Genomic DNA, 16,099 nt, shown 5'->3' with positions numbered 1-16,099 from the left:
CTCAAACTCAGACTTTTCGGAACTGTAGTAAGGAATACGTACCTCCTTGAACTTGAGATTGGAATCAGTGGTGACACTTCCTTTATCTATTTGGCAGTAGGGATCGCAGACAAGGCCAATGTGTATCCATTCTTGGTAGCGAGAGGGTGGAGGTAGTGCAGGCCATTGCTTGGCTATAGGATTGCAGATGTAACACATGATATGATCAAAGGTGCACAAGAGTAAGTCATTGCAATAACCCACAACCATGCGATCTTTGGGCTTACAAGGAAGGAAACTGAGAGTGAATTGAAAACCATTGCTACTGCTATTGGAGGTGATGAAATTTTCTTCGTGGAGCTGAAGTTATTTTAGTTGACGTGCTATGTATATTGCTACTGAATAATGATCTTTCATATTCCATAATTATTATAATTATTTTATATTCAATAATTATTAATATACCTTCGTTGTTGATAATTGAATGTGTGACCATAAAAATAGATAAATTTCAATAACTATCTTTAAACTTTAGGGGTATAATAGAGCTATTTTTGAACTTAAAAATATAATATAAAATTTCTTAAATTTTGAAATTTTGCACAACAAAATCCTTTTAACTCTCAATAGTTGAATTATTATATAATCTACAGTGACAATAACATGGATAATTCTCTATTCGCTATATGATAATGGTAAAATCGATTATGATTTTCTTCACAAATTAACCATGAAAAAGCCTCAGCTATACAAAATATTGAAGTGTTATATCAGCTGATAAGAGAGATTTTACCTTCAGAAAATAACAACAATTATGCAATTGTTATTTTAATTTTTCACATCAACATGTTAATTGCTTATAAACCGAGACTTAGAAAAATTTTATTATGTAAAATTTTAAAATTTTATATCATATTTTTAAATTGATAAATATTTTTGTTTCAACTCTAAAATTCAGTAATTACTCTTGAAATTTATTGGCATAAGAATTCAAATATAACTAATAACAAAATGAAAAATAATAAAAAAAGCAGGCATTTTGTCATGTACCAAAAAGTGATAGGATTTACAATAATCGTTGTTTTTAGCTGAGAATTATAAATTTAAAGCGTACCATATTCACTATATATAAAAGTTGAACTTGATTCTTCCGGCATATAAACACCATAAAATGAAGAACATATATTTTTGATTCCAGCTAGCAGGTGGAGAAAGAAAATCTTCCAACAGAAACCGAAATGCTATATTGTGAGTAGCACACACACACCAATGGCTTCTCTCTGTTCCAGTACTCATAACCAGTCCCACCATAAATAATAATTCTAGACCGGTGACCAGAAGAACCACAAGGGCATTTTGGCATGGAATTAAAATATATATATATATATATATATATCACATTACTACGTACAAAAAAACGTAGGATAAGAGAAAGAAAGAAAGAGAGGATCTGCCACAAATCAATATCAACTCATCAATCATATATTAAAACCAGACAACCCAGAAACTTTGATTTTCAAATTCTAGTTAACAGTCAGAAACAAATTATAAACGCAGAGTAAGATCAAGGTTTACTGGGTCATTGTTAAGATCAGCTACTGGGGAGAGAGAATCATTGTCGGGAGGATTGGTGGAACAGCCATAAAACTCATCCTGAGGAAGGGGAACAGGCTGAGCAGGAGATGCAAACTGTTGAGTCTGGATGGATTCCAGCCAGTACTGGTCAAGAAATGGTGCACCGGAGTCCACGTATGGCTCTGTTGGAAAGTGATGACCCATGGGTTCCACAGATATGTTCCCATGAGCAGCAGCTAGCTCGCGCTTGTGGGCATTCTGGTGGCCGCCGAGAGCGTGAGATGTGTAGAACTTGCGGGGACAATAAAGGCACTGGACGAGGCGAGAAGAGGAAGATGGTGGTGGGTTTGTGTTCCTTCTTGGCAAGGGTTGTTGCTGGTTCAGAAAATTGTTTATAGATGGGCTGCCATTTCTGTGCCTCAATTTGCAGAGAGGAAGAGGAAGAGTGAGAAATAAAAGCAGGTGGCATTATAGTAACGATACAAAATTTATTCCTTTTGTTGCGAACAATTGGATAATTATAGTACTACTTTATTCTTACATGACAAAACTTCAATTTAATTATATCCCAAAATTTAAAATATTAGGAGTAAATTTTTATATATTATATTAAATTTAGTTTTTTTTATTTAATTTGTGATTTATTTTTATATATTATATTAAAACATTAATTATTCTCTCAATTTAATTAATGATATATAATTCATGTCAAATTTAAAGTATTTATAAAAAAAGAAAATATGTCACTTTATTGTTAACCCTATATTATGATCTTAAAAAGAAATCTAATTAAAACATGAACTAATCCTCACATATTAATAATAAAGATATATTAACGTAGATTTCACATTTTGTATAATAAATCTCATTATACATATGCATTTTTATTATTATTATTGTGAATTCCATTGTGAATTCCACAATCAACATAGTCTAGATGAAAATTTTTCATATATATAAAAGAAAATTTAATCAAGTAGGTCAAAGTTAAGGAGTGGAGTAGCAGCTACTGTAGGTACTTAAATAAAACTAGTTGCCTTGTTGATCAGAGCTGAAGGTATGGCTATGGCTTCCAGTGAGCTCACTCCAAGGAACATGATTTAACTAACATGTGTGCGTCCTCTCTCTCTCTCTCTCTCTCTCTCTCTCTCTCTATATATATATATATATATATATATATATATGTATTCACATAGGAAATGCCTCCTTGTAAAATTCATCTGCAACACAACTAACTAGTCAAGAAAGAGGACTTTCACCTTGCCAAGGCAGAACCATTAAAGAAATGAAGGTTGGTTGGGTCTATACTAGTACTAAGTCTATGGGCATTGATTGAACCTTAAATCATTCTCTGGGAAATTTTTTTTTTTTTTTTAGATGATATTAAAAAAAATAATTTGAAATTTTTATACAATAATTAGTTATTATTATGATTAAAATATATTAAATTTTAATGTTGTCAACATCAAGAAGCAATGCCAGATAGACAAAATCTAATGGGACGAAGAAGAAGAAGAAGAAGAAATTGAAAAATATAGAGCAGAAAGGAGGAGGAGGTGATCGGGGGAAAGGACAAGAAGTGGCAAGACTCACTTGCCTCCTCTCTTTCTTGAGGGAGGGCAGGCAGAGCGAGATCGAGAGTACGGACAACTTGCAGCCATTGCCTCGCTAATTAGGTGACACTGATCATATGGACCTGTTAGGCCTAGGCCTCAATGGATCTAGCTTTCCTTTTCAAACACTCAACTCAAATTTCATATATTTGTAGTTTGCTAATTACGGACCATTACTAAACCATTCATGGGTAGACTCGGCCATTGGACAGTTGAGAATCGAGCACGGATCGGAATCAGGACGATTAAATTGGAGCTCTAGACCATTATATTGGATGGGCCTCCCGCAAATGATTGTTGCAGCAATGATCTCATGATCATTGTTCCTTTAATTTATTATGTCTTTTTTAAAAAAGAATAAATTGTAAAATGATCATTTTATTCATTATAACAATTATATTTAATGAGTATTTTGAGAAAATAAAAACAAATAAAATTACTAAGTAAAATTAGTTGTATTGTGCGAATTATTTTTTATTTTATTTTAATAATATATTTTAAAATTTATATTTTATATTTTTAAAATTATATTAAAATTTTGTTAATATTAAAATTTTTAATTAATTATGTTAAATACAAATTAAAATTTGTTAAAATTTTAAAGGCACGATGAATGGGCATTCCCTTGAAAACTTTTATTATCTTATTTTTTTTGGTAAATTTGTTTTTTTTAATCTATTATTAATAATTACTAAAATAAAATTATTAAAAGAAGATAAGAAATTAATTAAAATGAAAATTTAAATATTTATATTATTTAAATTTTAAATATTTTATATTTTTAATAAAATCAATTGAAATAAGTTTTCTTTTTTTTTTTCTTAGTGACATATATGTCAGCAGATAATGTAAATGACAACTAAAAAAAAATTAAAAAAATTTACTCATTATTTACTCTTACTCTCTAAAAACCTCAATTATTTATTTTTTCAACCAATTATTTCATTTAATTTTCAATTTCCCACAAATCAATTTCCTTACATTCCTTTATATTTTTTTCCCTACAAATAAAAACAATAATAACAAGCGAAGGTTTTTCAAGCCAGGCATCCAAGAAGCGAAAGAGCAAGAGAAAACTTAGAGAAACTCAATTTTCCTTTGACTATAATTTCAACCAATAGAAATTAATTAAAATGAATATTCTTTCTGAAATATCTACCTTCTTTTGATTTTGATGGTAGCCTCTATTCAATTTTTTCAATATTTTAATAGTGAAAAAAAAATATATGAATCTCATTTTCTAATTTTATACAAAATTTTTAAGAAAAAAAAAGCTTATGACACTGATTTTGATAGTTGCAGTTGAATAAAAATTTAGTATAATTAGAAAAAAAAAATATTAACTCACTACGAGAAATTTAGAAATTAGAGATAAAATAATTGGTTACATGTAAAAAAATACAACTCTAAATATTATTTTTAGAGACAAAATAATACAATTGAGAGTATTCACAAGTAAATAGATGGCAAAATTAGAATTAAGGTAAAAATTCTTATAAATGTACAAAAAAAAAATAATTAAAGGGCTTTGATTCCTCTCCCTTTAAAAGAATACATAAACATCTTAATCACCAAATAATTAAAATTAAGTTCAATTATTATTTTAATTTTTCAATATATATTACTAGCTAAAATCTCTATATGCAAAAAAATAATATATTTTTTTTTATTCACTAATCCATTAGATTTTTTTTTTTTTCCTTTCATTCACAAATACATATTTTTTTTCTATCTTTTTAATTAAAACATATACAAAAAAAATTCCTGTAAATAATAATATATATCATTTAATTTTTTTTTTATAAAAGTAATTATATTTAAAAATTCGCAATCAATTTTATTTAAAATTATATATTTTATTTTTTTATAAAGTAATTCAACTGACTTAACGTTCAGTTATTTTTCACTGAAATTTAATTGATATACTATTAAATAAAAATCATAAAATTAATAGTAATGCTTTATTATAATGAGTAGTTTTATATATTTTATAAATAATTATTAAAATAAATTTAGTTAAATTTTAATATGTAATTTTAAAAAATAATAATTTAAATTTTTGTTTAACATTTTAAATAACATTTAATTTTTATTATAAAGAAATAACGATTTATTTATATTAAAGAAAAATAAATATGAATATATTAAAATTATATCACACAAAAAAAATCATATTTTCTTTTACATAGTAAAAGAAAATAAGATAAAAGAAATAATTTAATAATTTAAATTAATATATTAATAAAATAAATTATTTATTATTCAAATCGTAAATGAATTTAATAATTAATAATTATCTTATATTAATATAATATAATTTAAGTTAATAAAAGATAATTTTATGAATAATTCTTAATTACACTCGGATGCATACACTCTACCGATCAACAACAATAGTTAAAATCCTATTAATATTATGACTCACATAAAAATACATGTAGATAATTTTTTATTAGTTAGATATTTATCATATATAGCTTATCTGAGTGGTCGGTCTATGTGAAATTAAAACCGGACTGAATTAAAACCGAACACTAAGTTGCCACCTAACTTAAATCAGACCCAAACCATAACTATTGAGAACTGGAACCGTGTGTGGCTGAGACTCAACAGTCCAATATAGGGTCAAGCCAGCCGGCCGGGAACCACCGATGCAAAAACCGGCCATGGCCATGGCTATGCATAGGTTTACCCCCAAATACGGAATTCATGGCTGCACCATTTCTGCAACCCACAAGGAAGCATAGGTTGGATCTTGCAAAGATGCTAATGATGATCAGAGTTGGGTATCATTCCAAAGAAATATAAGAGGTAATCAAGAGAGCAAGTAGAGCTTCAACCCATCAAATATAATTGAATGGATGTATTTACAAGTTGAGGGGTTAGAGCTATTTTAAGATGAGACGACTAAAAGAAACATGTTGTGAGCATGTACAGTGTCAGCAATCTATTGAGGTTAATTAGACAATTCAGTTGCTGATATCGAAATATCTTGGATCTTCTGGGAAATAATATTCCACATTCAACTGCCACAGAGAAAGCAATGAACCTCATTAAACTATTAGACAAGCTAATGTAGAAGGTGAAAATTTCGTTTAACTTCGTCAATGTAAATATTTCAGCATAGAGATCATGGATAACTTGTTCGCAAGGCTTTAGCTTCTAGGTAAAGACTCACCCCCATTTACAGAGAATTTGCACAAGAGAGTTTCCATTGTTATTAGGAGCATGCACATCAGGCCAGCCCCATTAGGCCATGTTTTTATACAGACAACAAAAGAAGCAAAACAGCAGTCTAATTCTTGATGCAACAAACTCAACAAGAAGAAAAATATAATGGAGAAAATTACGGCATTGACTTATTCACTCATTTGAAACAGTAAAATTAGATATGCAGAGTCCATCTTTTATTTTTATTTTTATTTTTCTTTCCTCTCATCACAGGATAGGATTGGCTCAATAAAAACAGACTATATGTGTATAACAATTCACATTGGGGCCAGAATTCAATCAGGAGACAACGAAGAGGAAAAGGATGTTACAAGAAATTAGCAGCAAACACCCCATAAAACCTTAAATAATCGCAATGGGTGGAGTTTAATCTCTCACTTCACATGTGACCAACAAAAATTACTAAACTAGCATATAAAATCAAGAGGAAACATGTTGAATGTGTTCAATATTATTTCAACTACTTCAAGAAGAAAAATTGTAGAAAATCTTAACAGCATCAGAATATTGCTGTAAATGCCCAATAATTCATTATGATTCCAATAGTGCGAGATTTAAATTCCCAGTTGACAACTAAAAATATAAAATTTAACCAGAGATGAGCACGGAAACAACCATAGAGAATATGCCTAATCCTAAGATCTCATGTATCATGTTAACTCAAAATCACATACCTTGCCCTCATCAGCATCTGAATGTCGTTGAGGGAACACAACTCTCAGGTCATTGTATAAATAGAACCTGCGTTCTCCTTCCGCATCTAAATGTGTCTTCCATGGAACAGATGCAGGATCAGATTTACATCTCTGAACTGATCTAGAAGACATTTTTGGTGAAGGGCAAAGAAAACGTAGGTGGAGTGCATAACGCAGAGCACCACCATGGGCATTATCATTGATCTTTGAACAACCATGAGTTGATCTTCTGTCAATTCCAATGCATGTATCCACCCCAGTGCACTCCTTACTAGTTCCCTGGCAATTGCCATTACTGCCATCATTGTCAAGTGTAAAAGAATCAACACTTGCCTTTCCCTCACAACACGATTGTTTGGGACAATTCTGTGTGTCGATTGAATCTACATCATAGCATTCAATCCTCTTGACTTCAATATTTTGGCTGATAGAAGCAACTGTATTTACAGGATGGTTGTTCTGTGACACAGAGGTCACCTCGTCTTTCATTTTCGTGTCCAAACCTACATGCCCATGGTTCAACTCTGACGAAGTTGTTCCAGAAGAGGCTAAAGTTACCTTCTGTCGCAAAAATGTCTACTTTGATTTCAACAGAAAACAGGAAAAGAAAATTAATTAGACAGCATAATTATAAAGTCCAATCATATATGCCACAGAACAGATATTTATGCATTTAGCAAATGATATCTTGTATTGCATTGTACAAATAATTTCACAGTTAAAATAAATATGACAACAGACAGCATAACCACATGCAGAAATAGAATACTAGACTTGAAGGGCCAAAGTCAAAATAAAGTGAAAATGTATGTGAAAGTTGACATAAAAAGGGGAGCAATACTACCAAATGTTATGCACCACAACACCACAACCCAACACACCACATCCCCTCCACCCCACCGCCACCCCCAAACCCAAACCACGCCCCAATGACCACTTCCAAACAGTGTTATCAAAGGCGAGCCAGGCGCCCAGGCGAGGCGCCAGGTGAGGCGAGGCGGGCCTCTGTCGCCTCGACTGGAACGACTGGCTCGATTTGCAGGAGGCAACGCCGGCCGAGGCGGCGAGCGAGCGAGGCGAGAGGCGCCTCTTCCACAACGGTAAGTGTCTTCACGACGACAACAGGTACGCGCTCTCTCTCTCTCTTCTTCTTCTTCTTCTTCTCCCGCTTCGATCTCTCTCTCTCTTACGTCCCTTTCTTTTTTTTTTTTTTTCTCCCTCTCCAGTCTCCACCTCTGTTCGATCTCTCTCTCTGATCTTTTTTTTTTCTTTCCTGCTGCGCTGCTTGCCGCTGCTTCGATCTGTCTCACGTCCCTTTTTTCTTTTTTTTTTTCTCTCTCTCTCCACTTTTCTTCTACTGCTGGCTGCTCTCCTCTGTTGATCTCACGTAGCTTTCTTGTCCCTTTTCTGCTGCTCTGTTTTTTGTTTTTTCTTTTTTCTTTTTTTTTCTCCTCTCCTTCTTTCAGCAGTCTCTTTTTATTATTTTTTTTCCTTCTCCTCCTTTTAATTAATTAGTTATTATTAATTATTTATTTATTTGTTAATTTAATTATTTTATTTTTGTCAATTAATTATTTAAATTTTATGGGTATTGATAAATTGATTATTTTAATTTGTATTTTTATTTAATTAGTTGATTAATTAATATGGGTATTGTTGATTTGTTGATATTTAGTTTAATTTTTATTTGTTATTCTTATTAATTTAATTAGTTTTACTTTTTACCTTGTTAATTAGACATTATTTATTAATTAATTATTTATTTTATATAGGTATTATTAATTTATTGTTAATTTAATTTTTTATCTTCTTATTATTATTAATTAATTGTTTAATTTATATGGATATTGTTAATTTATTATTAATTAGTTTACCTTTTACTTGTTATTATTGTTAATTAGTTTTAATTTGATTAATTTTACTTTTTTCTTGTTAATTAGATATTAGATGTTTATTTTATATGGGTATTATTAATTTATTGTTTATTTGATTATTTTTCTTTTTGTTCTTAGTAAGTAATTGTGTAATTTATATGAGCATTATTACTTTGTTGTTAATTAGTTTACTTTTTACTTCTTATTATTGTTAATTAGTTGTTAGATTAATTAATTTTACTTTTGTCTTGTTAATTAGACATTAGTTGTTTATTTTATATGGTATTATTAATTTATTATTAATTTGATGATTTTACTTTTTGTTCTTATTAATTAATTGTTTAATTTATATAGGCATTGTTAATTTATGATTTTACTTTTTGTTCTTATTAATTAATTGTTTAATTTATATGGACATTGTTAATTTGTTGTTAATTAGTTTACTGTTTTACTTTTTACTTATTATTCTTGTTAATTACTTATTTAATTTAGATATAAACATAGTGTAAATCATATTTTTTTTCTTTTTAATATGTTTTTTTACTTATCAACTATTTAAAAGTATTATATATATATATATATAATTTAAACAATTAAGGTTATAGCGCCTTACTTCGAAAAGGCCCTCGCCTCGCCTCGCCTCGCCTCTCGCCTCTCGCCTAAGGCCATAGAATACTCTATCGCCTTAGTGTCGCCTTTCGCCTTGATAACACTGCTTCCAAACTAGTACTGGACTCAAAACTTGTTACACATTAAATTTACCAAAAACAATTTAGGATAACATATGTTGAATGCTTAGATGAAAACATAAACTTATAGCACCTGTATACTTGTGAAAGATAATTCTTTGTTTTTCATTTTCCATACAAAACAAGGGGAAATATGGAAAACACATTCACTTTTCAATAATAAAAAAAAATTTTCCAATTCAAAAAAATTTTAGAAATATTATAAAATATATTTAGAAACTTATTTTACTTATAAATTCTTTTTAATGAGTTATTCATTTATTTTATAATAATATGATTAATAGTAAAAGTTAGTTTCCTACTTATTCAATTTTAGTTATGTAAAAGTATAGTATAATTTTGATGATAGAAAAGTCATTGTTTTCATTTGAAGAATTGGACTTTTATTAGAAAGGAAAATAGTGGAATTGTCTTCTGCTGTTTTTCCCATTTTTTCAGATCTTCATTAAATTTTGGAAAACTAAAAAGCTAGTTTTTTTTAGTTTCCATTAGAAAAACTGGGACATAAACTCAACTCAACTAAACTAAACTAAGCCTTTATCCCAAAAATTTGGGATCGGCTATATGAATTTTCTTTCTCCACTCTAAACGATTTTGGGTTAAATCTTCGAAAATGTGTAATACTTTTTAGGCCATGTTGTACTATTCTTTTCTAAGTCAGTTTAGGTCTACCCCTTCTTTTCTTTTTATCCTCTAACCCAATGTGCTCTACTTATCTACTTGGAGCCTCTGTATGTCTACGCTTCACATGATCAAACCACCTCAATCTCAATTTTCTCAACTCATCCTCAATTGACACCACTCCTACATTTTCTCTAATACTCTCATTACGGACTTTATCTAGTCTAGTATGGCTACTTATCCACCTTAACATTCTCATCTCCGCAACTCTTATCTTAGATATATATGACTCCTTCATTGCCCAACACTTACTATGATATAACATGGCCTGTCATATGGCTATACGGTAAAATTATCCTTTCAATTTATTGAGAATCTTGCGATCACATAAAACTCTCGTGGCAAATCTCCACTTCAACCATCCGGCTTTAATCCTATGGCTAATATCCTTCTCACATCCCTCATCTACTTGAAGGATTGAGCCAAGATATCTAAAGTGATTACTTTAGGGTAGTACCATTCCATCCAAACTAACTCCTTCCCTATCACCAGTTCGGCCTTCACTGAACTTGCAATGCATGTATTCTGTCTTCGTTCTACTTAACTTAAAGCCTTTTGACTCTAGAGTACTTCTCTAAAACTTTAGTTTTTCATGACTCCTTCTCGTGTCTCATCTATGAGAACTATATCATCCGCAAACATCATGCACCAAGGGATACTCTCTTGTATATATTTCATCAATTCATCTAGAACTAATGTAAAAAGGTAAGTGCTTAGAGCTGAACCTTAGTGTAATCCAACTGAGATAGGAAAATCTTTTGTATCCCCTCCCACTGTGCGCACAATAGTAGTTGCTCCTTCATACATATCTTTCAACACTTGTATGTACCTAATAGATACTCTCTTTTGTTCTAACACTCTCCATAAGACATCTCTTGAAACACTATCATAAGTCTTCTCCAAATCTATAAAAACCATACGTAGATCTTTCTTCATATCTCTATATTTCTCCACCAAACTTCTAATGAAAAAGATCGCTTCCATAGTTGAACGACCGGGCATGAAGCCAAATTGATTGGGAGAGATAGAAGTGTTATGACGTAGTCGATGTTCCACAACTCTCTCCCACAACTTCATAGTATGGCTCATAAGTTTAATTCCCCTATAGTTTGAGCAACTCTGTTTGTCTCCCTTATTTTTAAAAATATGTACTAAAATACTCTTCCTCCATTTATCAGGCATTTTCTTTGAGTTTAGAATTTTATTAAACAATTTAGTTAATCATGCCACTCCCATATCTCCCAAACACTTCCACACTTCAATTGGTATTCCATCGGATCCAAAGGCTTTACCTACTTTCATTCTCTTAAGTGCTTCCTTTATTTTTGAAAATCTAATCCTTCTAGTATAATTCACATTATTTTCTATTGCTCTGTAGTTTATATTTACGCTATTACCATTTTGATTATTATTAAAGAGATCATCAAAATAATTTCTCCATCTTTCTTTAATGTTCTCATCTTTCACCAACACTTTTCCTCCTTTGTCCTTAATGCACCTAACTTGATTGAGATCTTGACATTTATTTTCTCTCCTCCTTGCTAATATATAAATATCTTTCTTCTCTTCTTTTATTCCAGATTTCTCATATAACTTTTCAAAGGCCTGTGCTCTTGCTTGACTAACTGCCTTTTTTGCCTCCTTTTTTGCTATCTTGTACTGTTCATATGCCTTATTATTATTATACTTAGGTAATTTCTTATACCATTCTCTCTTTCTCTTCACTGCCTTTTGTACTTCCTCATTCCACCACTATCTCTTTTTTAAGGGTGATCCATGTCCTCTAGACTCTCCAAGTACTTTTCTAACTACATATGAATACAAAACTCTATTTTTCAGTTTTCTTCAAAAACTTTTTTCAAATAACAACCTCAGTTTCCTGCAAGTGAACAGGGCTTTAAGTTTGTAAAATTACTTGGTATAACTAGGGGAAGGCAGAAGATCAAATTTGAACATGTGACTACCAAAAATAACACATTCCATTTAAAGGTCAAAAAGGAGATTGATCGTACTGCTAAGTTCAACTTTACTACGTACGTCTAAGCAAAAGTTCATTACCTTGAAAAGATTGTTTAAGTTTTATTTTGATTAGTGAGAAAGCTCCCTATAATTCAATTCAAAAAATTACCTACATATGTAAGAGGGGTGCTAATATTGGAACCTCAATGAACTCAATGCCAGCTCCCATTGCATATCTACTTCAAGTGGAAAATAAATGTCCAATAAAGTTCAATCACCATCCAAATGTTGAAAAAAAAAAGAAGTCAACGCAACTAACTATTGCTCCATCTTACTTTGGTACCAGCAGGCATGTCACTCAAATCATAGTTGCAAAGAAAGGTGTGGAGAGGGGTCTTCTCTGGATTGCTGAGGACCTGCAGAGAGCAAACCATTTTGATGATAAAAGCCAATTCTTCCATCAATTACCTACAAGTTATAACTTCAGCCTATAAAATATATTCAGTTCCAAAAACCAATAAATTAAGTAGTATTAAAGGAAGTAAAAACAATGATTGAACCACATGCCAGTAACTCCCATGACAACTTGTAAACATAGTACTGACATGTTGAATAATGGGCAAACTAGTGTATCAAACACAAAATTGTAGGAAAACTATATCCATTTTCCTAACTGCCAATATAGGTAACAGGCCACTAGAATGGATAACTCCAAAAGAATGCAATGAATGCAGGCCATTCCAATCAACATGACCAACCAAGATCCCTGCCAATGTACATGACAAAGGTGATCTAAAGGTCCCGCCACAAGTCAAAGAGCAAAAATGGAAGGCCACCAAAACATGCTGTAAAAGAAAATGCAACCACAGCTGGATGCACAAATATATATATATATAAAATCTCAAAAAGTTGAGAAAAAAAAGAGCTCAATGTATTATGCCATAGGAAGGCATAACCACCAATTAATAGTACAGAAAAGCAAATTACCAGCTGAACACGCCCTTTCATAGGAATACGAAAGCGGCTCCTGACAGCTTGTGAATCATCATTACTCAGGCCTCTTTTCAATTTTTGGCCTCTATGCTTGTTTGATGAATTTCCAAAAAGATCTATGGATGCATAATATAGCAAATGACAATCTCCATCAACACTGGTCACTGAAAAAGGAAGCTTCTGTGATTGCGGTGAAAAGTTCCCTCCTGTAATGCTTAACACAGCTAGGAAACCATCTATTCTCTACAAATACAACACCAACAAAAATGAGTAAGTACTAATGAAATAAGAATCAAACAGCAGCATCAATGAACATCACATTACTATTAACCTGGGTGAATTTTCCAGAAATGAACCGTCCAGACAGTAACGATTCCTCAAATGAACCAACCAAGGACCTACGAACAGGAAGGCTACTCAAGCTTCTAATGAACCTTGCACTCTGGGAAGGAGCCAGCTCGCGAAACAAAGAGCAGCTGTCAGTAGCACCTTCAAGGGAAGACAGACAAAACTCTTTGTGGAAGAGATCAATATCTTCAAATGATCTGCTTGTTATTCTGAAATCAGCTTCTTCTGGAGCAAAGACAATGTCTGGGTTATGTTTGTCAAGTGACTGTTCTATATTCTCCAAATTTGAACAGCAATCCTCTTTGCGGTTCTTAACATTCTTGCATCCTTCTGGAGTTTTTATTCTTTCAGAGAATTTAGGACCTAGAGGAGACAATGATAGAGGTGAAATGGTCTTTCCGGAGGATAAGGATATTGCCCTATTTTGGTATCGTCCTTCATGTGATTCCTGGAAATGATCAAGTGCAGAAGAGTATAGAAAGGTACTGTTAGAATGCAGCCCCCTGTTTTTTAGTAGAGGACAATCAGCAAGTAAAACGGATGCTGTTGTGCTATTGTCATATAGCATATCTCTTTTATCCAAGCAACTAGATAAGGACCAGGATGATGTGGTGAAATTAATTTTGCTATCAATATTTGCTTTCTTATAGTCGAGTGGTGCAGAAACATTTAAATTATTGGTCAGAGAAAAGGAACTCACCTGAGAAGCATGGCAGCCAATATCTAGATTATCCCCATCAAATTGTTCTGCAGAAAGCATGCTGTTTAGAGGTGACAATAACCTTTTCCTAACAAGTGGCCCAGCCAGCTCACCTTCATTCACTGTGAGGCTAGTCACAGAGGAAGAATTTGGATGATCAGCAGAAAATCCCTCAAATCCATTATTTAAAGAACTTGCTCCCCGTGATTCAAAACCAATGATCCTAGAAGCAGGGTCTTGGATATTCCTTCCACTTTTAGGAGTTATTCGTCCAATTTTATCTGCAGAACCAGTTATCATTCCATTAACATGGGAAGTAGCATCAATTTCCCCTCCAAATCTCAAGGAATTCTCTGGAAATTTTGAACGCTCCAAAGCAGTTTTGCTCTGAAAATCTCCCAAAGAAGAACTCAGAGTATCCCCTACTGTTTGGCTTATATTTCCTCCATGCAATCCATCCAAATCACAGGTGCTCACACCAGCAAATCGTGGTGGGCTTTGGAAAAATGAACCCAACAGTGCTGCAGGATCTTCATTAGTATCATCAGCAGAGGAAACTTGTGGCAAGCCCATGGCTCAAATTTGTAGTCTCAAATATCTTTTACCCTCTTGAGCTGAATAATTTATCTGTCCTTTTTTTTTTTCATTCTAAGTGAACCTATTCAACTTTCAATTCCATAGAATTCAATATTTCAATTCCATAGAATTCAATATTTCCTGCTCAATTTTCCTAACAGAAGTTCATCTGTTCTATATCATCTAACGAAAGCAGTATTAATGCTTTCCTAACCTATCAATGTGAATGAATTTAAGTGAAAACCAACTGGTTCTACAAACCAACTAAGTCTACCATTGCAGCTAAAATCAGAATGTAAACAAATCCCACAAAAGCAATTTCGTATCCACAGAAAAGCCAGTACTATGTATCCACCAAGGGCATCCACTTTTGATCCATAACTCCTTTATGAGATTGCACAGAGAAAGCCGAACACATACTAATTACCCAACAAAAACGTGTAGCACAGATTTTCTGACCTCCAAACCAGCAAACAATGAAGCACCTAGAATTCATTGTTCCTAACAGAACGGATGCAACTACCTGACAAAATTCAAAATAAAAAAGAAAAGAAAAGAAAATTTAGCTATAAAATCATGAAAAAGCAAAATTGGAGAGCATTAATTTTTCCCCCTTTATCAATACTTCCATTTCATTGAATTGAGATTTGACTCAACCGGACTACATTAATTCTCAATCTTGTGGCACAACCACAAAAAGAATTTTCATTGATTAACATGAATCATCATAAGCTACAAATGATTTAATCCAAACTGCAAGTATATACAGCTGAACTGAACATGAATACAGAACCCAATATGACAAAAGCATCAAAGGCGATCAAAAACTCTCACCGCTCAATCGAACACTTATCCAAAAAAGCTTACTCAGAAATAGCATAGCATAAGTACCTCAAAATCAAAGCAAACTCCGGTCTACCATTACGAACCAAAATTTCCAATACCCAGAAATGATTTCAAACAGCAAGCAGAGTCAACAAAGCAAAGAGAATGAAAAGCACACAAATCCGATTCCTTCAACCAATTAAAAAAAAAAAAAAAGGAACAAAAAGCATACACAGCTCTAAAGGTTTTGTTTGTAAGGCACACATTCACCACAACCCTCCCCCTCCCGTCCCAACTCAAT

General features: G+C 32.1%; 2 protein-coding genes across 2 annotated transcripts; both read right to left on the bottom strand.

Annotated features, from left to right (window-relative positions):
• Nucleotides 1–1,445: 1,445 nt before the first annotated feature.
• LOC110662353 (zinc finger protein KNUCKLES-like) lies at nucleotides 1,446–3,372 on the bottom strand. The gene is made up of 2 exons (XM_058149308.1): nucleotides 3,365–3,372; nucleotides 1,446–1,957 (listed from the first exon to the last, which is right to left on the bottom strand). The coding sequence occupies exons 1-2, from the start codon at nucleotides 3,370–3,372 to the stop codon at nucleotides 1,525–1,527; spliced, it is 441 nt and encodes a 146-aa protein (XP_058005291.1). The 3' UTR covers nucleotides 1,446–1,524.
• Nucleotides 3,373–5,915: 2,543 nt separating this feature from the next.
• On the bottom strand, nucleotides 5,916–15,086 carry LOC131180848 (uncharacterized). The gene is made up of 6 exons (XM_058148679.1): nucleotides 14,398–15,086; nucleotides 13,681–14,145; nucleotides 13,344–13,592; nucleotides 12,692–12,772; nucleotides 7,073–7,669; nucleotides 5,916–6,193 (listed from the first exon to the last, which is right to left on the bottom strand). The coding sequence occupies exons 1-6, from the start codon at nucleotides 14,968–14,970 to the stop codon at nucleotides 6,137–6,139; spliced, it is 2,022 nt and encodes a 673-aa protein (XP_058004662.1). The 5' UTR covers nucleotides 14,971–15,086; the 3' UTR covers nucleotides 5,916–6,136.
• Between the last annotated feature and the right edge of the window lie 1,013 nt (nucleotides 15,087–16,099).

The sequence above is a fragment of the Hevea brasiliensis genome, chromosome 6 (genome assembly GCF_030052815.1).
Source record: "Hevea brasiliensis isolate MT/VB/25A 57/8 chromosome 6, ASM3005281v1, whole genome shotgun sequence".
NCBI lineage: Eukaryota > Viridiplantae > Streptophyta > Magnoliopsida > Malpighiales > Euphorbiaceae > Hevea > Hevea brasiliensis.
The sequence above is the reverse complement of the archived record's forward strand: the minus strand, read 5'-3'. Positions and strand labels throughout refer to the sequence as shown.

Excerpts from the sequence above, each read along its gene's own strand:
- LOC131180848 (XM_058148679.1), bottom strand. The coding sequence starts at position 14,970 with ATGGGCTTGCCACAAGTTTCCTCTGCTGATGATACTAATGAAGATCCT. Across the intron at positions 13,593-13,680 it reads TTTCTGGAAAATTCACCCAG|AGAATAGATGGTTTCCTAGC; the intron begins GTTAATAGTAAT and ends TTGTATTTGTAG. Across the intron at positions 12,773-13,343 it reads TGAAAGGGCGTGTTCAGCTG|GTCCTCAGCAATCCAGAGAA; the intron begins GTAATTTGCTTT and ends TGCTCTCTGCAG.